The following is a 26,346-nucleotide window of genomic DNA, read 5'->3' on the forward strand; positions in this document are numbered from 1 at the left end:
AGGTCATGTCTTATTTTAATTTATATTCTTATTTTTTTGAAAGATTATAATATGGAGTGAAATGAAATGAAATAAAGATAGTTAATTTGAGATATTAATTAACTGGGATGATATTAAATGGCATGAGATGAGATGATATGGGATGAAATAATAATATAATCTCAGTAAAACTGATACTGAGACTTTTTCAGTGGAGTTTCTGTAGGATCCCGAGAAGTTACGTCCAGCGGCTTTTTTATTTTCCCACATTTGTGCATTATGCATTTTCACAGATACTAAATAGTTAATAAACCACTGTTATTACACACTTGAAGAAACACTAAATAGACAAAATGAAACAAATCACACAACTTCACTCCTCGCGTTCCTGCCAAAAAGTCCCTTGGATATTCACTTTGTTGTATGCATTTAATTTTATTCTCTTGTATGAAATAGGTCGGGGAAGTTAGGTATCCATTCCATTTTTTCGTTATTTGTAATCTTATTTTTCTTTTGAATGTTCATTAAAAATTCTAAACTTTCGAAAAGTAAAAACTAATAGTTACTCAAATACATATTATTATTTTCACGTTACTTGTTAGATTATTTAGTTAATTACCCACATTTAATTATTTAAAAATGTCCAATTCGTTAAGCTTCAGACGCTCAAGTTATTTTACGTTTTTTCTTTGAAATCAGATCATTTTGACTTGTTTACTGTAAGTTTACCTTTTTGTTGTTCAACGAAGCAAATCTGATAAGGCAACCATGAGGAATGATAATATGTAGGATAGTATTTTGCCACCACCGGGATTGAGGTTAGGATGGAGTTCGTAAAACTGCCTCGTAAGTAAGAATAGTGTACGAATAGTTAACACGCTGAGAAATATTCCTGAAGTGGAGGGCTGCAAAAGCTACACAAATTTTGACTGTGGGGCTAACAAAAGCACCACTCCTTCTCTTCCCGTGGGTGTCGTAATGGGCAATTAAAACTCACCAAAGAAATGGGGCAGCGTATTCTGAGTATTGCTTCAGCGTACCGGGATCACCAATCGGCTATTATTATTGCTAAGGTGGTATGGCGGTAAGTCCCTACAAGTAGGTACCATGATCCTGTCTATTTCTGTCGCGAAGCAGCATGGATTTAAGAGTGGGACGGCCTTTATTTAAGACAATTGAAGTAGCAAATTAATGTCTCAAAATGGATGGCGGAATTGACGTTGTAATTTATATGGGTTCCACCATGTGCACAGAACAGAGTATTGTACATAAGTGTTCTATATTTGAATTGTTTTTTGTAAGCTCGCCATTGGCAACAATGGCATTCCAAGAAGCCAATTAATATGGTTAAATAAAAGAGCTGCTGTTACAGCATTCACAAGAATTAGGCAGTATGGTGTAATATTGAATTACCTATACTTACAGTCTTGTAAGTTGAAATACAGAGCATTGCCTAACCAACATTGTGACCTTATAACTTGGGTGTAAGGATCTTTGCATGATCTCAAGTGTCTAGCTCAAATTTGGCTCACTATTGTCACCCGCATCAAAAATTTCGATACAGCATGAAGTTGTAAATTGTTTCTAAGTTAATAGAATTTTTGGTAGTCATTCCATATGAATCGATTTCACTTAAAGTCGCGGGCATGTAAATTTATGGGCTGTAAAATCGCGTCCTAACAAAGAGCTCTAAGTTAAAGCCTGTTTTATTCAAACAGGATAATAGATTTTATCACACAGCACTTAAATATCCAATTGTCACGCCTTGCCTATGGCCAGTTTCGTAAAATGACTTCTTACTGAATTTGACTGGCTCGGTGGTGCAGTTTCAGTGTATCAACTATGGCGCAGTAGTTAGCGGTCTGTTGCGCCGAAGGTCGTGGGTTCGATTTTAAGCAATTTTAGAAAATGTTACTTTATAGTCATTTGTTAATGGATGTTTTTGTAAGCACGAGTTTCCTTAAAAAAATGCCAAGCCAATGGAAGCCACCTGACTACGTCGGACATTTGGCACTACTACTCGATCTCTGGTGGTAGGACCTCTTGGGAGTCCGCACGGGTGGGTACCACCGTCGTGAAGCAGTAATGAGTTTCGCTTTGAAGGGTGGGGCAACTGTTGTAAGTAAGCTTCAGATCTTAGAACTTATATCTCAAGGTGGGTGGCGCATTTACGTTGTGGATGTCCATGGGCTCCAGTAACCACTTAACACCAGGTGGGCTGTGAGCTCGTCCACCCATCTAAGCAATAAAAAATAAAACCTCCCCGGTCGGAGACCTAGAGGTAGACCCAAGACAAGGTAGAAGGATGTAGTGCTGAAGGACAAAAGGGAATGCAATGTTGCTGACGAGGATGTCGAAGACAGAGCGAAGTGGAGAAGCAAAGTGAAGAAAGCTGACTCCATCACCATGTGGGATAAATAGCTGGCAAGAGAGAGAGAGAGAGATTCCTTAAAAAAATGGTACCTGTATTGTAAGCCTACCACATAGTCCAATTACTTGATATGAGTACATTAGACATCTTAATCTTTGATGGAATGCGCCAACCTTTACTTTTAGTCATATAAAAAAACCGTAAAATCAGTGACACTTACTGCTTATATGAAGGGGCAGCAATAAGCATCAAAACCGCCCATTGTGCAATTATATTTTTTACTTACAATATAGAATACGCCATGAGCTTAGAACAATTTAATGTGGCTTTAACTTTTTATATAATAGATAGGAGACACAGCGCCAGTTAAATTTTTGGTTGCAACAGTATATAAATCAAAGAGAAAAGTAATACATTTAAATCTACAAAGCCCGACAACATGATTACTCGCGAAAAACATTCCAGAACGAAAAATTAAAGTTGCGTTGAGAGTCAAGGAGGCAATTTAACTTGCTCACAGACAGAACTAGCAACTAATTTACCTACGCAAACTTAGTAGGTGCATACCACTTCGCCTAGGCGAATTGCTTTTTCCATTTATAAAAAAAAAACACTTGAAGATTTCATGTTTTACTGCTGTTGCTTTCAAACATTAGGAATTACTATACGATGACCGTAATTAAGAAAAATAGTATTATTATTCGCCAATAGATGTCGGGAAGAGTTGATTATTGAAAACACGAATAAAACAACATTTTCTGAAAATAAATCGTAGCTAGATCGATTTATCGCCCCCGAAATCCCCTGTATACTAAATTTTATGAAAATCGTTGGAGCCGTTTCCGAGATTCAGATTATATACATATATATTAATGTACAAGAATTGCTCGTTTAAAGGTATAGGATGAATATTGAGTTTTAGGTGAAAGGACATTTGCATGCAATAAAAATATTTTGGTAAAAAAAAAGAAGTTTCATCCCTATTCGGGGTAAATATAGTATTTTTTCTTTTAGTAGACTTAATCAAAAAATAGTTTTTGATCACGTCTATGACTTGCAAAACTGAAGGAAGTGTTTTTTTTATTGCTTAGATGAGTGGACGAGCTCACAGCCCACCTGGTGTTAAGTCGTTACCGGAGCCCATAGACATCTACGACGTAAATGCGCCTCCCACCTTGAGATATTTTTTTATTTATTTACTTTGAACGAATTCGGTTGGTTGATATAGCCTTTGATTGAAAAGGTTAGGGTCTTCCGTCTTCCGATAAGACCGTTAAAGCTACTCTGTGTGCTTATTGCGATTTTTTTAACGTTCTCGATAGCGTAAAAGTTAACTCAAATTTGTATGGAGTTGAAACGTTTGCCTACGTTTGCCGCTAGGTGCGCTGTTTGGAATTGGTGATGATGAATTTGGAACATTCTTGCCAAAGAGTATTTTCACTGCACACATTAATTATCAGGAACAATAGTGTTGTAGAAAATGTACGCACAGCATTGCTGATTAGATTAGACTTCGTGAGAGTTAATTGTGATTTGTGATATTGTCTCAAAATATTTCATCAAATGTAACAATCGCGTACTAGACAGCAAGATGTTATATAGGGGATGTTATTTTTTATCAGTCCGCAATGTTTTGCGTGATATGTGTTACATTAATACAAAACATGGAATATGAAGCCACTACCGTTAGTTACTAGGCTGGTATTTTATTATTGGCTGTTTCAATGTTTGTAACTGGAACCTTTGAAATAGCCTGGGGTTATAGGTTCAATGGTGTTTCACCACACTCTCTAATTCCAAAACCCACGTTGTCTGTTGCCTCCACTTTGATCATCGAATTAAAAAAAGGGTAATTAAACTATGAAATTTAAATTCAAAACGTTTTCCGACGATGTAAAAAGTTTCTTAAAGCGAGATTTTAATTTGGAATGGAGGTGGCGCTTTGCGAGGACTTTTGAAAATGTTTAATGGGTCCGCCTGTTTACCTTCGGATACACTTTCAGGAAGTTCAACCAGAAAATTAGCTCTCTCTTCATAGTGTGGACTTGTTTGCAGAACGCAATCTCTTAAATTTGAATTTAAACAAGATTTTTTAAGAGCAACGTTTTATGATTACAATTATAATAAATGGCAGTATCGGTAACGGTAATATTTAAGTGTCCATCCAGCTCAAGTCCATCAATCTTGACTTCAACGGGTGTTTTAACTGTGTACTTAAATGCTTCTGTATTGTGATCTGGAGACGGGATATTTTCGCCACGCCACACAGATCAACAAGGAAGCCAGGACATCTTAGTGCCGTAAATGGTAATTGGTTTACTACTAACCACGATTCAAATATCAACTTTCCAGGTTCAAGCAATTCCTTTAGGTCAGATTGAGTGGAACAGCTGTTATACGGTTGTTAATTTGTATAATGCAATTGAGACTTCGCTCTCAGGTGTCAATGTGACTGCACCCTCGTTGCGACGTGGAAGGGCCCTGGTAATTACTTAATGCTAGCTTCTTAGGTAGTCAGAATAGCATTAGCTTTAAAAAAATCATAATTCCAAATAGCATTTAAGGTTAAATATACGATAAGTTACTTCCATATGCAGCGAAACACTTAATTATTATGCTAAGCGCCTCTTCATTCCAGGATCGGGCGTGGTGTGGTTGGTTTTTGTTCGTCTCCTGTTCCAATCTGAATTTCTAATGATCGCGTACTATTCCGAAGAGATAATAAATTATGATAGATAAACGTTTGTAGATATGAAGATTGTGTACTTACTGTAATTTGATATGGGTAAGCACTGTATATTTTTGTCCCCATATTTGAAAATATTAACTTTGCATCGTCTGTCTGGACTGCACTTTATATCTCGTGGCTAGAGACCCGTGCTAGAGACTCGTGGCTAGAGAAGATTGGGAGGTAATAAGGCGGATTCCATATGTATTTTATTATATGTATAGACTAAGACACACATAGATTGTTTAAATTTTAATAAAAGAAAACCCTGAAAAACTAAAGACAAAGCTTTGGTTCACTAAAGCCGTTTTGTTGGTGTTTTAATTATTGTACAATTTCGTTATTTACTCTGGTATTTCACTGATATATAATGCCAGATAGGCAAGCAATTGATGTATGGAATTACCAGAACGTATAGATATGACGGCTTGGATGTCGACCTCTAGCTGTCCCGTCATAAGAATTCTAATTTTTTTGCAACATTTGATAGATGAAGGAATTTGTTGGACGTCTGGTAAAAAGTGCTAACTATTTTTCCACACTTAGCCAAACTTCCATCGCGATCTTCCTTGAGATAAAAAATCAAATACCTAACAGTATTTAATAATGACGGCTGGTACGATCGTGTGTTCACGATATGCCCTCTACTAGTAAATCGGTTGGAGATAGTTGTATGTGGATACAACACCAACAAGAGCGACATAACATAATAAAATAAATTATTGAAACAAACTCCACAAGAATCTTCTTTCAATTGTTTATTACCATTCATTTCCACAGTCCGGCAATTTAGAAATTTTGTTGTTAGTTTTGAAGGCGGTTTAAAAATGCTCTTCTATGTTTTTACAATAAGGCAAAACAATATTTCCTTTGCTTAGTTTCCTGTGCTTTACGAACTTATAAAACTTTTGCAATCACTATATATGTACGTATATAAATACGTGAGAGTACGCCATTGCAGTCAGACTTTATATTAAGTGCGGTAAGTCTATAAGTCTTAGTAAGTTGCAGCTTAAGTTAAGCCGCCAATACAGAGTTGTTTGCTGGCGGAATTCGTTTCATTTTTAATGAACTTCGCCTCCCCGTGAAGAGTTCAAGAATTGATTCTTGAGAGTTCGATTTGAAGAATTTTACAAATGCTACTTTATTTGGTCTAGTTTTATATAAGTTTAGAACACACGTTCCGGTTCGAGCAGTGTATAAGTAAAGTTTGATGTCGTGTCAAGCGTTCTGGTTTGGAAGGTGGAACAGTCCTTATCCATTGCCCTTGAAACTTTGACTTCATGCCTCAGAGGGTGGCGGCATGACCGTTGTGCTGATTAAAAAAAATGTGAGCCGTCACGGGACGCCTGGCAGATGTGAAACATCGACATTATTTTGTAAAAGTAATATGCAGAAAGGACAGATTGTGATAGGAACTAAATATGTCATAATGATAAAATAAAATATTACGATTTTTTTTCCAGATAACGATGACTATTTATTGAATAAACATTTACTTTCATTAAATACAAAAATTTACGAATTTATTTCAAATCGTGACCACTTAATTCGTTTAATCAGTGACGCGTCGCCACTGCATGCGTCGCCACGGCATGCGTCGCCACGCCAGAAATCGGTTTTACGTGCCGCTATAGATGTTTCACATCAAAAAAAGAACAACACGAAATAAACAACAGTACTTCCCTATCTGGCGCATAGCCCTATCATCAGTTAATCAGCTTGATGTCGTATTTTTTTAATTGCCTACAGAGTTGAACTAGATGACGGTTCACTTGGTGTTAAGTGGGTACTGAAGCCTATATAATCACGGCATGATTACCACCAACTACCGTGAGACACGGTATTGGATTTTCAAGGTAAAGTGGTATAAAGCCTGTGCGTTCCATCAATACGGAATGCATAATTACTTTGTAGCAGAAATAGACAGGATAGTGGGCTCTGCAACCGTGCAAGCTGTAGTAGACCGACACCACAGCCATTAGTTTCAGTTTTATCACTACCATTTCGGCTTAATATTTCTTTCACTCTGTTTAAGGCAACATTATTTTATTGATATAGGTACTAGCGACCCGCTATCGCTTCGCTTCGGAAACTGTAATTTATTATTGATTTCTCCACTATTTAATGGATGTTATCTATACATATAAATTAAATTAGAGTGTCTGTTTGTAATATTGAAATAACCGCTTTTTACTACAATATATATATATACGGTACACACACCAAAATAACATTTTTTACAATTTTTGTCTGCCTGTCTGTTTGTTTCAGCTAATCTCTGGAACGGCTTGACCGATTTTGATGAGACTTTCACTAATAGGTAGCTGATGATATAAGGAGTAACTTAGGCTACTTTTTTAGATTAGCTTCACCCCGCGGCGTCACCCGCAGTTATTGTCGTATCGCGCGCAACATGGCGGGACGAAGCGAGGGCGGGTCACTAGTTATACATATAAACCTTCCTCTTCAATCACTCTATCTGTTAAAAAAAACCGCATCAAAATCCGTTGCGTAGTTTTAAAGATTTAACCATACGTAGGGATATAGGGACGTAGAAAGCGACTTTGTTATATACTATGTAGTGATTCATGAAAGACAACACAAAAATCCATGCAACAATAAAATCTAATTAATACGGAAGCAATGAGCTAAAGGATTAAAAGTTAAATTAACATCGCGCCCGGAGTGTCGACAGTATCAGCTGAATGTATCGTTTTATCATATGTCGTTAATCTGTTGAAATAATTTAAACTTTTAATCCGCTCTCGCATGGTAAAGGGTGGTTGCCGATTTCATTCCGCCAAAATTTGTTTTGCGTTCGTAATTTTAAAACGTGATTATTATTGTGATATTTAATCTGTACGCGTAATTGTGGTTTCTGATAGCTTTGTCCTAATTTCTTTATTTATTATGGCAATATTATTATAATACTGTTAGTATTTTACAATTATGATTGTGTTTATTATTATCCTTTATCTTGCCATTGAAAATGGAATTTTTTTATGTCGAAATTTTTGCCAAACTATTACATCTTACTTTGAAGACGTGAAGTCATGCATTATTAAAATTGAATATCAATTATATACCTCTAAATACGATATAATTAATAAACATTTCTGTAATTATCGTCGAATACAGGCGAGCATATGGCCACTAGGCTTTTAAGTTTCCGCGAAAGAAGGTGTTAGCACTCAGGAAATTCTCTAGCGAGAAGTTTGTAGCGGCTAGCGGTTTTACAGGACATTAGAGAATTCGATGGCGATGGCGGCATTCATTTATTGATGTATGGTAACCACATAGTTTCAACATCAGAAATCTTCGTAGCCTATTGAATGACTTAATGAAAAAATTACAGCCAACTCTTTTTTTTTTGGCTACAGCTGACAGCCCTATTATGCCAATATTCAAGTTACTTAACGCGTGATGGTTACTCCGAAGCTTAAAATACGGTAAGTTATCTGTCCTTTTGTCATTCTATTTTTTTCTTTAATTTATTTAAATAGCTGATTATAATTCACATTCGCTTGGATAGACAACGTCAAAGCCTTAAAGCGTTAAATATTTACTATAAAACGGGCATCGGTCCTCGTATTCAGGGTTCCACCAATTCCTGAATTGACTGTGACTCCACCGGTACTCCAACCACTCGGGTTTATTTAAAGCATCGCACAAAGAGCAAGGGTCAAGGACCTGCATTTCCCTGACGGCGTAATGGTTCCTCCACGCGAAGAACTCGTAGTAAATTTGCATGTTTCTCATAATCGTGTTTATTGTTTTTGCTAATTTCTCTTCTCCAAGTTCCATAGCGTTAATGTATGAATTCGGTGGTAGAAATCTGTTGAATTAAAATTAATTAAGTGCTTGGGATGCCACATTCAAGACTGAACTCGGAAAGGGAATTTTGTAACTGCAATGAGGGCTTTTGTGACTACGAGTTGGACAGCCGTTTCTGAAACGTTTGAAATCTCGAATAGTGTGCATTAGTGCGAGTTTTTTAACGTTCTCGATAGCGTAAAAGTTAACTCAAATTTGTTTACAGTTGCGACGTTTGCCGCTAGGGGCGCTGTTCCAACGGCATACAAATTTTAGTTAACTTTTACGCTATCGCGAACGTTTAAAAACTCGCTCTAAGAACACTGATGTCTGCAATTGAGCAGTGAAATTCAATTTGTGATGCTCTATGATTCGAAGCGTAGGTATAATAAGCCTATAGGCTTTACACAAATATAATTTATGCCTCAAAATCACGTATTAAAACTCACAACGTGCGCTGATGAATAAAATGTAACAGGTAAAGTATTCTAATGTTATTTAGACATTAACTTGAAGTCGTCGTGGCCTAAAGGATAAGACGTCCGGTGCATTCGTATGTAGCGATGCACCGATGTTCGAATCCCGCAGGCGGGTACCAATTTTTCTAATGAAGACGTACTCAACAAATGTTCACGATTGACTTCCACGGTGAAGGAATAACATCGTGTAATAAAAACCAAACCCGCAAAATTATAATTTGCGTAAACACTGGTGGTAGGACCTCTTGGGAGTCCGCGCGGGTAGGTACCACCACCCCGCCTATTTCCGCCGTGAAGCAGTATTGCGTTTCGGTTCGAAGGGTGGGGTAGCCGTTGTAACTATATTGAGACCTTAGAACTTATATCTCGAGGTGGGTGGCGCATTTACGTTGTAGATGTCTATGGGCTCCAGTAACCACTTAACACCAGGTGGGCTGTGAGCTCGTCCATCCATCTAAGCAATAAAAAAAAACTTTAGGCCTCACGTGGCATTCACGTGGTGAACTCGCATAATTCTAAAATACTAGGTGATCTGTTAACTAGCCACGTGCGGGAATGAATAAAGTGGCCACTAAATGGGAAAATCCTCAAATGTGTCAGCTTCATTCAACGGTGCGTAGATAACAAAAATGTTGTTAATCGAATTTTTGAGTTCTGACAATTATTTTGAGTTCGCTTCTATTGGGCGGGTGATTTGCTCGGTAGACGGACGTTCCAAATGTTGTTCGGTATCTACGATTAATTGTGATGTGTCGTTAGAGCGATTCAGGCTTTTGTCGTATTCTGTGTCTCAAAGAACCGAAATGGTGGTTTTTTTTGGAACGAAGTTCTTATGGGACGATGCGGAGGGGTACCCTAATCGAGAAAAAACGTCCGTAACGTAAGATTTTTATTAGTAATGCACACAACTTTGTAATAACGTACAAAAAACACATATATTTTTTATCATTCATTGAACACGATCTCAGAGCGTTCGTTTGCGCAATACACTAACTCTTATGCAAACAACCGTGAATGAAGTGTACCACAATAAGTTCGCACGTTACCGAATGACCGTGGGTTGGTGCGAAACCTCTAGTTTTATTTTCTTTATACCTTGAATCGAACTTTAAATTAATATTTTTATAATAAGGAACTCCGTTCCTATCTGGTGCCCCACGACACCACACATCTTTTTTTTAAAACGAAACGCATTACTGCTTCGCGGCAGAACTATTTCTATGGAGGGTGGTGGTACCTATTCGTCCGGACTCATAAGACGTCCTACTAACAGATGCTTTATCGCCTTTTCGGAATAGCATCTTAACACACTAGGTCCTGATGAACCATTTCACAAACATACGGATAATAGCTACGTTGTGCTATCCACTGACTAACTAGTTTGTGTAATAATATCACAGCAATCCTGTTCTCTTTATCACCTCACTCCATTTTAATATGCCATGAATATTAAAAAAAATATTGTTAAAAATGTTTGCCCGAAAATTCACATGTATTATTGTGGTATTATTAATATTATTGAAATGTAGTTAAAATGACACATTTTAAATTAACTTTTAATATTATTAGAGTTTTACCTTTTTATTATAATCTATTTATGGCCAGACTATTTGATTAAAGAAAATTGTAGGAACATATTGTACACTTACTTGTCATAATCAGCCTTCCCGTAAACGATAGGCACTGAATTATACTTTAACCCATAAAGTACGCTATCGGTCATAAAATCTTTAGCGAAAGAATCTTCCATTGCCAAATAGAAGAAATAATCCTTCCTCAATTTCCAGAAACATGGTTTCATTGACTTACGTCTCGGGCTGCAGGCTCGACCACATTTACCAAAAATATCCACAGTCAGGTTATATTTTGATAATTCATTCTGAAGGTTCTTCAAGAACACCTCTCTTTTGCTTCTACTCTGGCATTTGTCAAGAAAGGTAAGGACTCCTTTGGCTTTTGAGTTCAGCTCCTCTCTGAACACGGGATCAATGATGGCTTCCATTCGGTCAGGCCATTGATAGCTCATTTGAATGTTATCTTGACTGGTAGTTGTGAATGTAAAGAACTTGTAGCGAATTGCAGAGTCTGTTCTGAAAATTATTATTTTTTTATGACCATTGTAGGCAGACGAGCATATGATGATGTGTAGTCACCATCGCTCAGAATGTCAGAGGTAGATACAGCTAAGGCGTTGTACTATTAGTTTTTGCTATCACCAAAAACGAAACTATACCTATGTTTCGTTTCATAAATTTCGCGAATCAGAGACTGATTTAACAACCAGGCAAAAGGCAAGCAGCTCAGTTCGTAACTCGAATATTTTTCTTATGTGGGAATCGGACCCACGACACGGCCCGTTAGTCATGAGCGCTAATTTCTACTAATATTGTTATAATATTTGTTAAGTTAACCTGTAGCTAATAATAATGTCAATAGGATTTTTTTTATCAAGTTTAAAGTGACAAAAAAAGTTTCAAGTAGGTACATTAAGTATAATGCATAATTTGTTTGTTCTCAAAGTTCAATTAAATAAATACCTGTAAGTCCAAGTCCAGTTAAAGAAGTTTTCGTAAACTCCATTACAGACAGGGTAATTATCGGCCGAATCGTTTGCCGCGAAAACGTATTTTTGATGTGGAGCTCTTGCAACTGGTAAGTCTTGTTCATTGCTACTGACCTCTTGAAGATTAAATACGATCGCGTCAAAATATCTCAAATCACCGAATAAGCTTCTATTCTTTGTTAAATAGCAATTTATATGCCTACATTTTCTATTGATGAAATCGCCTTGACCGGAATCTTTGAAGTTTTGAAGATGCGTCCAAATTAAAATATGTTTTAAGTCAGATGAAAATCTGGTTATTTTCTTTATTTTTAAGAAGTTCGTCGGTTTTTGGCTGATGAAGTAGTTTATTAAAACTATAAAGACTATGTGCAGAAGAAATTTTGTTAACTTTAAGAATCGAGCCATTTTTAAAGCAAAGAGGTCGTTTACTTGTTTTCACGAGCAAGAGTTGAGTGAGACTTTTGAAACATGACAGTAAGTTATCTTCAGTTTTCTGAAATATTTATTTGTTTGTAAACATACTCGCTTTTCTAGTAATCACACAGGTGAGTACTGAGGTATGAGGGATATTTTTCGATCATGTCTTTTCTATAATTTGATTTTTTTTAGCATCAGCGAAGCTTGCCTATACCAAAATATGACAGTGCGTTTCCAAAGATCTATTTTGCCACGTACCATCCGGCTTTGGAATGAGCTCCCCTCCACGGTGTTTTCCGAGCGCTATGACATGTCCTTCTTCAAACGAGGCTTGCGAAGAGTACTTTATGGTAGGCAGCGGCTTGGTTCTTCCCCTGGCATTGCTGACGTCCATGAGCGACGGTGACCACTTACCATCAGGTGGACCGTATGCTCGTCTGCCTACAAAGGCAATAGAAAAAAATTATTACATTTGTCAGTTGAAAAACTTCAATGATTTGGGCAAAAAAAATATTATTTGCTACGAAACGAATTGGCGTTTTAGCGAAATGACGACAAAGCAGCATGGCGGTATTGTGAATCTGATGTGGGTTTGTCGGACAGAAACCGGGGGACCAAATTGTCCAAGTTTTTTGAAAGGACCTCGATTAATGTTGCTACAAGGAAATCAGTTTGATGGACGCTTTACAAAACATTTTTTTTTTGTTGTCGTTACGCACGATCGTGCCGTATGAATGTTTGTGAAGGAGGGGAAATGGAACGGTCGGAGGACAGGCCATATAAATCATTTCTGTTGTACTTTTTATTTTCGAAAACGTAGTTTTTATTTTTTGCGTAGATGGATGGACGAGCTCACAGTTCACCTGGTGTTAAGTGGTTACTGGAGCCTATAGACATCTACAACGTAAATGCGCCACCCACCTCGAGATATAAGTTCTAAGATCTCGGTATAGTTACAACGGCTACCCCACCCTTCGAACCAAACCGCATTACTGCTTCAAGGCGGAAATAGGCGGGGTGGTGGTACCTACCCGTGCGGACTCCCAAGAGGTCCTACCACCAGTGATTACGCAAATTATAGTTTTGCGGGTTTGGTTTTTATTACACGATGTTATTCCTTCACCGTGGAAGTCAATCGTGAACATTTGTTAAGTACGTATTTCATTAGAAAAATTGGTACCCGCCTGCGGGATTCGAACACCGGTGCATCGCTACATACGAATGCACCGGACGTCTTATCCTTTAGGCCACGACGACACCAAGATGTTGTAGATGTTTTGGATTTGTATGCGTTACCTTTACATTTCTAGTATTCATTTATCGTATTCTATATTTAAAAACGATTCTGTTTATATAACTTAGAACAAAAATATAATTTTACAGTTAGTTTACATTCACTATAATAAGTTAATCTGTTTACAAAATTTTGGTCATTTTTTGAAAAGTCTTGACTTAAGTGGCCGGCTACGGTGATGCCGTTTATTTAATTAGTTTAAATATAAACAAATTTTCGACATAAAATTTTAATAATAATAAGATAATTGTGAAATTACTAGACACGTATAGGAGATGTGGAACACAAAACCAGGGGCATAGCAGGGGTTATTTGTGATTTAATAGAAGCGCCGAGCCTGTTTAGTATTCAGTGTTCGGCGGTGATTTTCCAATGAACAGACTGTCGGGAATGCAAAGACGTTGTGTCTTCAGCGAGACTGAATACGCGGTATTCTGAAAATTGCAGTTTTTTGTTTGTAGTTTTTTTTTTTTTGATAATAACAAATCGTCGTCTCGCATTAAACCTGTATAAAAACTTATTAAATTTTACAGGAGAGTGTTTTAAAGGTTTAACATAATATGATATTTTTAATATTAATTATTGCAACATTTATTTTTTAGTTTTTACCAGTTACATTATCTGTCTTTTAAAGTAAGATAAAATTGTGTATTGGTTTTGTTAATAGTAGTCAAAATATATAGGTAAACAAAAAAAAAACAAAAACTAAACTACGCTCTTTTGACAGTATTTATGAGAAAAATACTGGTGGATACCAAATGATTCCGAATATTAACTCAATTTCGAATATTTTTTTAAATTGTACACTTTTAATGCGAAAAGACGAAATGTGGCTACTTGATTCTTTTTTGAATAGTAATGTTTTTATTCGCTGTAAAATTAACAACGAAATAAAAAATAATTTAAAATTTTAATCAATAAGATTATCGTAATAATCGTTAGGTACATAGTACACAGGATTTAAAGGGAACGGACAAAGCTGAAAGAAAATAAATGGGAAACAAAATTCATCAGAAAAATAAAGCATAAAATCTTGTTATAATAACTGTACTTACAATTAATTATGAGTGTACCTTAATTTTAAAGTTTGATGAACACGTTATGTAAAACGAAGGTAGGCAGGCGCTCGCCGTAAGCCCGGTAATTTAACCCGCCCCGTCACCTGATTTTTAATTGTGTGTACATACATTGCGCGGGATGAAAATCAATAGTAAGGTGTAAATATTCAATAGTTGTTTGTTTAATGTTTTCAGGAATCGATAAAGGGAAGATCTTCTACCGTGCGGCTGCAATTGTTCAGTAGACCGACGGTCCGATTCTCAGTGTCCGGAATTTGTGTTTATGCAAATTTATAATGAAAATGTGTTAGTGCAATTCAGGCATCTGTGAAATATCTTCTTATATCTATGAAATATAATATCTTTATAAAAGTTACCGCTAGAAGCGTTTTAGTGTTAGTGTTTCAGCAATTTACAGTATTATATTTAGCATTATTTTTGGGAACGATTTCACTACAGGCGTATTTATACTACGAGTATTTGTGTTATCGTTCAAACCTATTAGATAGGTAGCTTATAATAATTTGAATTTCAAGTAAGGTTAAGGTTTAAGTAAGCTTAAGGTATGTATGTCGAAATAAATTGAATATGAAATTTCGAAAAGGGCACATGTCGCATATTTTGTCAAATACTTTTTTTCATATACATGTAGTTTTGAGGCTTACCTACACCCATTTTATAATAATTCCAGTAATTTTCAATTGCTGATTAACACTAAAATATATTTCAAAAGTTAATATTTTAAATTTTACACTGCTTTAGAAAATAATCAGTTTTTTTTCATTTCCTGAACATTTTACCTTTTCAGAGATGTGCCCTTTTCGAAATTGCATATTCAATTAATTGTGAAATTTTTTCTTCATCTTCTCAATCGTTAGAATTGTTTATATAGTCTTATCTCTAGAGATCCTACATTGTTTGTCGTGTGAGCTATTTCTATTAAGCTTGGCTAATCTGAGATTCGTCTGCACTGCTACACACGAGACAAGGAACAATATCAAATACAGAATAGTACCGTGCTAGGTAACTGGAGATCTCGTTTCGCTAATGAGATTCTTCGGATCGCGGTTTGCATTTCATATCGGATTCGTTCTGCCCCCGCATACCGCTCGTATCGCACCTGTTCTATCTCCGACGTTTGAGTGACTATCAATGATATGTTTTAGCTTTATTATTTGCTCTTGTGTATATTATTCTTATTGTTTTTCAACTTGACGCAATAAATCATTAATGACAGTTTTAAATGCATTTTCAATAAGAAACTTCAGTTCAATCTGTGTTTTAACTGACCTCAAAAAAAGGTGCTTCTGAATTTGATAGTATTTTTTAGTTATCTCAGAATTTTTTTGTAGGTAAACAGTTATGTATATATAAAGTTTTTATGACCTGGTAACTAAGACCTTTAAGTCATGTCTTATTTTAATTTATATTCTTATTTTTATGAAAAATGATAAAATGGAGTGAAATGAAATGAAATGAAGATGATTAATTTGAGACATTAATCAACTGGGATGAAATTAAATGAGATGAGATGATACGGGATGAAATATAATCGCAATAAAATGGTGGTTGTTTACTGAGATTTTTTCAGTGGACTTTTTGAAGGAACCCGAGAAGTTACGTCCAGCAGCTTTGTTTCATTTTCCCACATTTGTGCACTTTCACAGATATAAAACAGTTAATAAACTACCGTTATTACACATTTAAACTTGAAGAAACACGAAATAGACAAAATAAAACAAATCATACAACTTCACTCCTCGCGTTCCCGCCAAAAATAAACAGTTATGTTAGTTAATGTTTTATTATTATTTGGAAGCTGGCGTGTGTCTGCGTGTATAGTCTTATTTAAATTTATCAAGATCTAATTTGTAATTTTTTTTTGGTTATTCGTAATAAGGTGTATTCAATCGACTTCCACTACATTGACGATATTCTTATTTTATATTGTTGAATTCGTATTTTTTTTTAATTATTATTCTTAAAGTCCGGAATTCGCGCAGACAAAAAGAATTTACTCTAATAAAGAGTGAAAATTAAATTCTGAATTCATGTTCCAACCTTCTCATCACAAACAAATTTAAAAATTCAATAATAAGCCAATGTATGAGCTTATTTCAGAATTGGTATTTATGTAATACATTTATTTATAAATGACTAGCTTTACCCGTCCGCTTCGGTGGCCATTTAAAATTAACATTATTATATCTCACTCCCACAAATATTCTCATCATTAACGCCCCCGCAACTGGTATAGGAAGTCCAACACTCATATAAATATTAGCCTATCCATTAAGTACATGTAATTTCTACATGGATACCAAGTTTCAAGTCAATCGGATGCATGGTTCAGTAGTTATAACGGAACATTCGTAAAAACCACTGTAGATTTATATATTAGTACAGAAGATACTGTTCACATTTCAGTAACTTGAAATAACGCAATTACCTAAATAGAGTTTGAAAATAGTGAGGCACTAGAAGGCTTGGTCGGTAGGCAGTGGCTTAGCTCTGCCCCTGGCATTGCTGAAGTCCATGGGCCGGTAGCTACTCACCATCAGGTGGGCCGTATGCTCGTCTGCCTACAAGGGCAATAAAAAAAATTAAAAAGATCTCAGTGCATCCAGGACTCGGATGGATAGGTTATCTATCCAGGTGCAAACTAAATCCCACCAGCAGGTATATACAGTATGCCATCATAACAACAAACTTAGTTAAATATTCATGATCACATTTGTAAGGGACAAGGAAATGTAATTTACATACGGGAAGAATTCGACAATGTGAATGATGTAACAATATCGTACTAGGTTAGAGGAATGCAAAAAATCCTTTTATTGAAACTAGTCCACCCTTTATACATAATGTATTAGCCATTTTTATTTATGTTTCCATTGTATAGACGTTTGTGTTGTTATCAATTTTTTTTTTGCTTAGACGTTTCGATGAGCTCACAGCCCAGCTGGTGTTAAGTGGTTACTGGATCCCATAGACATCTACAACGTAAATGCGCCACCCACCTTGAGATATAAGTTCTAAGGTCTAGTTACAACGGTATAGTTACAACGGCTGCTCCGCCCTTTAAACCGAAACGCATTACTGCTTCACGGCAGAAATAGGCAGGGTGACGGTACCTATCCGCGCGGACTCACAAGAGGTCCTACCACCAGTAATTACGCAAATTATAATATTATAACTATTTATGAAATTGTTGATTTTTCACAACGCATATTTTTGCAAATGACTGAACTTAGTTTTGCCAAATACCGTCCACTCTTGAATGAATCATGCTTTTGGTTTTGCTGGTGCCCAGAAGCGACGGTAATCACTTGAGTAGGAATAATCCCTTTCCTTCGATGGCAAGAAAGAAGTATGGATGGAAATTCCATTACTGTTGCGATTACGCTTTTTTTTTTTTTTTTTTTTTTTTTTTTTTTTTTTTTTTTTTTTTTTTTTTTTTTTTTTTTTTTTTTTTTTTTTTTTTTTTTTTTTTTATTGCTTCGATTGGTGGACGAGCTCACAGCCCACCTGGTGTTAAGTGGTTACTGGAGCCCATAGACATCCACAACGTAAATGCGCCACCCACCTTGAGATACAAGTTCTAAGGTCTCATGTATAGTTACAACGGCTGCCCCACCCTTCAAACCGAAACGCATTACTGCTTCACGGCAGAAATAGGCAGGGTGAAAATAGCTTAATTTTTTTTTTAAATCTCATATGTTTAACTAACATAGATAATCTTCTTACACTTTATGGAAATCTTACACTTGGTGTAATTACGCATTTATATATTATATGAAGAATAGGCGACAAGAGAAAGTATTTTACACCAATCCTGAATATGTAAAGTCGCATTAAGAAGCATTTGTAATGCACTTCGCAATTACGGCCGCGCCTCATTCGGTAAAATTTGATACAAACAAAATAAAACAGTTACAAATCCTCGCAGACTTATATTTCAAAATAATAAAGTCGTCTCGTCCATAACACTGTGAACCTACAGCAATAATGCGAACATATCTGCAATATTCAGTTTTTGTCGTCTACCTCGTCCCAGGAGGGCCACTGTCTATGACACATGCGTGGGACAGAATCTGAAATGGGCCCCTTGAATACATTTGCTCATCCGATATGAGATGTTAGCTTTTTGTCACCGTATTTGCTACCTAGTAGTTTTTTGTTCGGCGATAAACTTATGTTCGCTTCGTTTTCATGTTGTGCTATTGAAAATTTATATTAGCGGACGTTTATCGTCTATGTAAACTTTGCAATGCCAGAAGCTCGGTAACAAATGGTTAAATAACCAACACCCGGCTTATTTCTGCCGTGAAGGAGTAATGCGTTTCGGTTTGAAGGGCGGGGCAGCTGTTGTACTGTTAAAAGTGAGACCTTACAACTCATGTCTCAAAGTGGTAGTACTTCTTGTGAGTCCGCGTGGGTAGGTACCACCACCCTGCCTATTTCTGCCGTAAAGCAGTAATGCATTTCGGTTTGAAGGACGGGGCAGCCGTTGTAACTATACTTGAGACCTTAGAACTTATATCTCAAGGTGGGTGGCGCATTTACGTTGTAGATGTCTATGTGCTCCAGTAACCACTTAACACCAGGCGTGCTGTGATTTCGTCCACCCATATAAACAATAAATAAAAAAAAGTTTGTGGCGACATTTACGTTGCAGATGTCTATGGGCTCCGGTAACCACTTAACACCAGGTGGGCCGTGAGCTCGTCCATCCATAAAATAGCTACGCAGCTATTTGTAAATGTGGAGGACAGATTTTTTTCTAAAAGTACCAGGAACGCATAACGGCATCGGGGCATCGATCTATTAACTTGAGGTACGGGCACGCGGACAGGGTGACCACGCTCCTCGTCCCGGCACGATCTATCTTCATCTATGAACTGCTTTGCGCTGCGCGTGTATCCATTGAACGCGCGTGATTCAATTTGAGTTCCGTTTTTCGTAAAGCTCAGCTCTTATCAAGGTAGTACCATTTTTTATGCGTTATATGGGTGGACGAGCTCACAGCCCACCTGATGTTAAGTGGTTACTGGAGCTCATAGACATCTACAACGTAAATGCGCCACCCACCTTGAGATATAAGTTCTAAGGTCTCAGTATAGTTACAACGGCTGCTCCGCCCTTCAAACCGAAACGCATTACTGCTTCACGGCAGAAATAGACGGGGTGGTGGTACCTACCCGTGCGGACTCACAAGAGGTCCTACCACCAGTAAAACTCACAAGAAGTCCTACCACCAGTAATTTGATTAAATGGAAGATTTTGCCTTTGTCGTTACCTCTCAAAACTAATGATTTGGTACGGAACAACTGCAGCCTTTACACTACACTGCATCATCGGCGCGTCAAGAGCTTCGACTACCACAGTTCCTGCACTCTGACAGTTAAGCACAAGTCATCAAAAGTAGTTTCGTAGCAAGTTGGTATCGTAGCCTCAAAAGAATCATCGTAGCCGACTCACCGCGCTTCCTAGTCCTACGGCATGCACCTTCACTGTCTCATCACGCTGCTACAGCCAATTGTAAGTAGTCCACGACCGGATCATTATCCCACAGGGTCACATATCTCCGGTGTGGTAGCTCTGCATCACATCGCACCTTTAGAATTGAAATGACCTAATCCAAAATTCTTGTTTTTTTGGTAAACGCCGAAAATGTAATTGAAGACTTGTAGTTTTTCAATTTCGTTTTTAATACTTTAAGCCTTAAGGCGCATACCTTAAAGTTTAAAGTAAGCGCCTGATTTAAAAGAGACGGTAAGTGTACTTTGTCCTTTTCTAGACTAAAATATAAATTTGATTTATAATTTAAAAAATATATATTTATGAACTGATAGAATACATGTTTATAAGTCGTTCAAAGTATAAAACGAATTTTCTTAAAAATTTTCGTTAAGCCACTCCAATTCTAATGGTGCGACATGTACTATTAAGCCACTGACATAGTACTATGTTCAGTCTAGACTCACCGCAGATTTTGAGCACCACTGGCCCTTGCAAGCTAGCTTCAGCACGGACAACGCTAAGTTAAGGGTACGACCTCCAGTCTCAAAGGGGATTGATTTGGCGGTAGCCATCGTAGAACAAAATATAAGTTTAACTATATAAGTCCCAAATAACAACAGTTGGACCGTTGGTCTACTGAGCTATTTCATCGGCTTGGTGGGAGATCTTTCCTTTGTCGTTAATCTCCAAGCGTTAATACAAAGATAGAGCGTGAGATCCATTCGACTTATCTAAAGAAATAATCATAATTTAATTGAAAAGTCATACATTTGCGATCTCATGACTTACTTTTATTAACTCCGTTCGGGATTAGCACGATTTATTAATTCAGACGGTGACGTCGAAAACTCGTACCGCGACAGATAATGGAAGCTAGGGGCACATTGAGTGATAGTCTCGCCGTAATGGGGGATTGAGTGATCACGCTCCAATCTGACAAGTTAGTTCTACTCTTTCCCTGATGGATGGAGCGAAACATGTCGATTTTGCGCTAATACGTGCCCGATTCGTTATTGATTGACTTTTTAGTTATTTAGCCACGCAAGGAGTATAGAAGAATGTTTATAGTTAATTTTATATATATATGCCAAAAGCTAAAGTGATATCTATGCATCGCATCCTGAATGTTTTGACCCACTATGAAGCGTAAAGTGGCCGATTCAATTCTGATCGGATTCTTTTTCATTATCAAACCGGAACGCATGTCAGCTTGAAATGACGGCAGAAATAGGTAATATATACATATTTCATTACATAACCGCCCGAGTTCACAATTCAGTCGTCATTAGGAGAGTTAATCAAATTTGTGAGCTTTATCTATTCTTTTATTTTACACACAGAACGTAATGATCGTAACTGTGTACAGCTTAAGAGTGCATGTAAAAAAAAATTAGCATTTTAATGAGTTTTCTTTCAGTCAACTGAGTAGATAATAAAGAATACTATCGAAGCGTTAATTATATATTATTATATCATGCATAGTTTAAAAGTAAACCTACAAGATATATATTATCATTATATATGTGCACAGTTTTTGAACGTCTGTATTACTCTGTACAAGCAACTATGCAGTCAGTACTCATATTAATGATAAAGTGACATGAAATTTTAATCCAATTGTTGTATAAAATAACGTTTCACAGATTAACACATGGGAGCCAGGAAATATGCAATTTCGCGCGCCGTTCAGTTATGCCGGCTATTTTTTTTTTTTTTTTTTTTTTATGATTGAAAGTTTACTGGTGGCCCGAAGGCCTTTCCAGTTTCACCAGGACAGGTGGGCGAGCAAAGGCTCAGCCAAGAGGGGTGGGATTTGCTAACAACTGCCCGAGCGCCTCCGAAGGAGACCTAACAACTCAAGAGCAATTGTTTCGCGAATGAATCTACTACCGGATCGGAATCGCGACCCGCTGAGAAGATCCGGCGAGAAACTCAGCGGGCTGATGCATGGGTTAGGTTGCACGTCGACCTCTTTGTCGAGTTCGACGAGTACGGTTACCGGGGTCCCTAAGCCTGCCCCTAGTATTAGAGCTGAAGGCATCTAATGCAAAGGTTATTGGATCTGATGGATCCGTAAGGACGTGTCTAGGGCGTCGACGGTGACTGGCTCCTGCATGATCAGGATTCGGGGAGTAGTCAGCGGCGGCAACGATAAGGCGATTATCATGACGCATAGCCTTATCGAAGTATCGTTCCGACGCTGACTTCATGTATTTCCGAATTGATTCGAGGCCCAGGTCGTCGTGTAGGTCAACGTTCCTCACGAACCACGGAGCCCCGACAGCTAACCTGCAAAAGCGGGATTGTAGGGATTGGAGGGTGTCTATGTGTGTGCGGGCCGCGTGAGCGAACACCACACTCGCGTAAGTCATGACGGGCCTTATGCAAGTTTTGTAAAGTGTCACCTTGTTCCGAAGGGACATTTTACTCCGCTTACAGATCATGGGGTAGAGTCTACCGAGAATAAACGCGGCACGGTCACGGACTGATTTTATATGCGGGCGGAATGTCATCGATGCATCCAGGGTAACGCCCAGGTACTTGACCTTCCTGGCCCAGGGTATGGGTTGTCTAAAGAGAGTAATCGGGGGTGTGAGATTCCTCCTCCTAATCCGGGAGGAAATCCGTGTGGAGCTTCCCCTCTGAAATAGCACCGCAGTACTTTTCGCTGGGTTGATGTCTATGCGCCATTTTCGGAACCACTGTCCTAGGGCTAGGGCTGCGCTCTGAAGCTTCTTCGCGATTAGGGACTTATTTCTACTAGAATAGTAAACAGTCGTGTCGTCGGCGAATAAAGCTAAATGGGTCGGCGGCGACCGGGGAATATCGTTGACGAATAAGCTAAATAGGAGGGGTGAGAGGACAGAGCCTTGCGGGACTCCAGCTGTGAGAGGTCGTGGGGAGGAGCGGGTTCCCTCGACTCGATATCGAAAAGAGCGGTTCGACAAGAAGTCCCGTATGATGAGCACGAGACTATCCGGCACGCCCATGTTGAATAGTTTGAAAATCAAACCATTGTGCCAGACTTTGTCGAACGCTTTTGCGACGTCGAAGAAGAGAGCTCCCGTGTATAACGGTTTTGGTCGATTAAGCCCCACAAGAATGTGCTCCGTGAGGCGGTGCACCTGTTGAACGCATGAGTGATTTGTACGGAATCCGAATTGTTCATCGATAAGAATGCCCTTGGATAAGACGAAGTCTCTGAGGCGTTTGTAGAGCAGACGCTCATACAGTTTGCCTAGAGACATGAGGAGGCTAATCGGGCGGTAGCTCGTCGGATGATTTTTTGGTTTACCGGGTTTATGTATGCCGATAACGTCCGCTTCTTTCCACACCGCGGGAAAGATACAGTTCGCCATAGCGGCATTGAAAATAGATGCCAACATCACGATGAGTTGGACGGGTAGAAGTTTAATAACGCGGTTGGATATACCGTCGGAACCGGGAGCCTTGCGAGGACGTAGGTCTTTGATCAAGTCTTTAACTTCCATCGGGGTGACGGGTGGTAACGCATCAGAGGGTGGCAAGGAGGCTCTGCGTTCTACCTCACTGTCTACTAATTCTACATGAACAGGGTCCACGGATTGAGTGCTGGGCGTGCACTGGGTTTGCAATGTATCGGCCAGCAGCTCTGCTTTTTCGTCATCATCGAACGCCGCGAGTCGGCCTGAGGGGCCTACGAGGGGGGGCATAGTTACTACCGTATCCGATTTGAGAGTACGAGCTAAGCGGTAGTAAGACCTTTGGGAGGGCGCGAGTCCTTCTAAGAAATCAGACCATCTGGCATCTCGGACTTCGGCGATGCGAGACTTTACGTCGCGTTGTAGGGCACGCATTCGAATACGATTTTCCGCGGTAGGATACCTATCGTACGCACGGATCGAGGCGTTCTTAGCTCTAAGGAGTTCCCTAATATCGTCGGGCAATTTGAAGCGGTGAAGGAAGTCCTCCGCTACAACTTGCTTCGATGACCTATCTAATGTCGAGGTGATGTGTGACGTTACGATGTCTATGGCTTCAGCGGTATCCTGAGGAGACGTGATAGAGTCCGGACTAAACGGAAGCGATGGTGGATCAGATTCAGCCAGGCTGATGCCCAGCGTGTGCCAATCCACCACAGTCCTCGTGACGGGAACGGAATCGGGAGCGCGACCGAGCTTCATAACGACGGGACGGTGGTCTGAATCTAACTCTGAAACTACTTCGATCGAGTGTAAGCGCAGAGTTACGTTTTTTAATAACGCTATGTCGAGTATATCCGGGCGATGCGCGATATTTAGCGGGTAGTGAGTCGGGGTTAGCGGAGCGACGATATCGAAGGCGAGATCATCGACTAACGCGTCAGGCCGCCTGCCATTCGGGGTTGTGGTGTGTGAGTTCCACCTGATGTGTTTACAATTTAGGTCGCCCGCCAGAATGACAGAGCTCCCCATACCGAGCAGCGCCTCGATATCACTGCTTAGAACGATCTTATCCGGTGGAAGATAAACGGACGCGATAACGATCGGCGCGTGTCCCGTCAGTGAGATTCGGCACACTGATGCTTCGATATTAGCGAGCGCGGGAGGATCGAGCGGGACGCAATGCAGGGCTCTTCTATAGTAAATGACGGTACCACCACCACGGGCAGAGAGCCTGTCGTTCCTGACCATGTTATAGTTCGCGATTTTAGGGTCACGGCGCGCGGGCTTAAGTAGGGTCTCCTGCACTAAAAAGATATCAATTTGGTGGTCACGCAAAAAGTCAGAAACCTGATCACGTTGATTTGCGAGACCGTAAGCGTTAAAAAATCCTATCGTTACGGATAGGGGCTTTATTCTACTTATATACGCCATTGATTACCGGCGGAGTGAGGGGAGGACGTACGTATTTAATGACGCGTATACGTCGGCGTATTCCTGCACAACGGCGATAAAGTGTTGTGCAGTGGAGGCAGCGCGAATGGCGTCGCCCAAAGCGTTAACGCGCTCAAAGTTGATCGACTGAAAGAAGTCGATCGCTAAAGCGAGATTGTCGGACGCGGTCGGAGGGCAAGTCGCGGGAGAGGGACGAGTCGCGGGGGCGGGACGAATCGCGGAGGAGGGAGTTGTAGCCGTGTTCGTGTACGGCAGCGGTTTTGCCCAGGCCGAGACACTGGGCACCGCCGCCGGAACGAACGCTGGCTTAGCCTGCGACGCAGAGGGGGCCGAGGCTTTGATGTCTGGGCCGGAAGCTCGGAGGCGGTTTTGGCGGGCGACGCGGCGATTTATTTTAGGGGCTCGGGGGCAACCACGGTAATTCGCGGGGTGACCCTGTGTTCGACACAGGACGCAGCTAGGCGGTTCCGTCGCGGTTTTTTGGTCGCGAGCGCAGAGGGCCGTGGCGTGATCGCCCAAACACTTAACACATCGGGGGCGCGCGTGACAGTTACGGGAAGAGTGCCCGTACAATTGACAGTTATGGCACTGGCTAGGAGTGCCTTTTTTATGGGGGGCTTCGACAGCGATACCAGAGAGCCTACAGACGGTCTGTGTGTTAAAGATTTTCTTACCCTCGGGGGTAGGCTGGAGAGCGACTAGAACCATATTATATGGCTCCCTACCGCGACCGGTGTGCATACGGTGCACAGAATTCACTGGTAGGCCTTGTTCTAACAGGTCGGCTTTTACGAGCTCTACATCTAACTCTTTAGGGATTCCGCGTATTACAACGCGGAGTTCGCGCTCCTCCTGGAGCGTATACGTATGGAAACTTATACGCTCCTTACGGAGGTAAGAAGAGAGGGCCCTATGGTCGTCGGGTGTTTGAACCTTAATTTGAATGCCGTTCGCGAGGTTACGGGCATTCGTGAAATTTATATTTTTGGCCTTAAGGGCCAGGCAAACTCGATCCCAAGCTGCCTTCTCCTGAAGGATAACCGGGGGAGGGGTCTGGGTTTTAGTTTGTGCCACCGGACGCGGCGACGGAGTGGCACGGGCTGGGGGCGCAACGGGAGTCTGAGGGCGGGGGCGCGACGCGTTCACGGCTTTGCTAATTTTAGCGGCCGCGGGAGCTCGAGACTCCGCGGCACGCTTCTTACCCTTCTGTACCAGGGTGAATCCATCCGTCGATGAGGCGGGGGCGAGGTCGACCTCCA

The 26,346-nt window shown here is 39.6% G+C and overlaps 1 protein-coding gene and 1 long non-coding RNA gene across 2 annotated transcripts; one reads left to right on the forward strand and one right to left on the reverse strand.

Annotated features, from left to right (window-relative positions):
• Nucleotides 1-6,532: 6,532 nt before the first annotated feature.
• LOC101737386 (alpha-(1,3)-fucosyltransferase C) lies at nucleotides 6,533-15,983 on the reverse strand. Its single transcript, XM_004922576.4, has 4 exons — nucleotides 15,724-15,983; nucleotides 11,911-12,432; nucleotides 11,023-11,463; nucleotides 6,533-8,916 (listed from the first exon to the last, which is right to left on the reverse strand). Exons 2-4 carry the CDS (start codon nucleotides 12,342-12,344, stop codon nucleotides 8,628-8,630), a joined length of 1,164 nt encoding a protein of 387 aa, XP_004922633.2. The 5' UTR covers nucleotides 12,345-12,432; nucleotides 15,724-15,983; the 3' UTR covers nucleotides 6,533-8,627.
• Nucleotides 12,414-15,084, forward strand: LOC134200085 (uncharacterized). The gene is made up of 2 exons (XR_009974841.1): nucleotides 12,414-12,484; nucleotides 14,904-15,084. It is a non-coding gene; the product is annotated as an uncharacterized LOC134200085 (long non-coding RNA).
• Nucleotides 15,984-26,346: the final 10,363 nt, after the last annotated feature.

This window comes from Bombyx mori, chromosome 14 (genome assembly GCF_030269925.1).
Source record: "Bombyx mori chromosome 14, ASM3026992v2".
Taxonomy (NCBI): domain Eukaryota; kingdom Metazoa; phylum Arthropoda; class Insecta; order Lepidoptera; family Bombycidae; genus Bombyx; species Bombyx mori.

Bases quoted from the DNA above. Each gene is read 5' to 3' on its own strand.
- LOC101737386 (XM_004922576.4), bottom strand. From the start codon at position 12,344: ATGGCTCGATTCTTAAAGTTAACAAAATTTCTTCTGCACATAGTCTTT. The intron at 11,464-11,910 runs GTATTTATTTAA...AATAATTTTCAG, and splicing joins AACTGGACTTGGACTTACAG to AACAGACTCTGCAATTCGCT. The intron at 8,917-11,022 runs GTAAGTGTACAA...TTAATTCAACAG, and splicing joins GGGAAGGCTGATTATGACAA to ATTTCTACCACCGAATTCAT.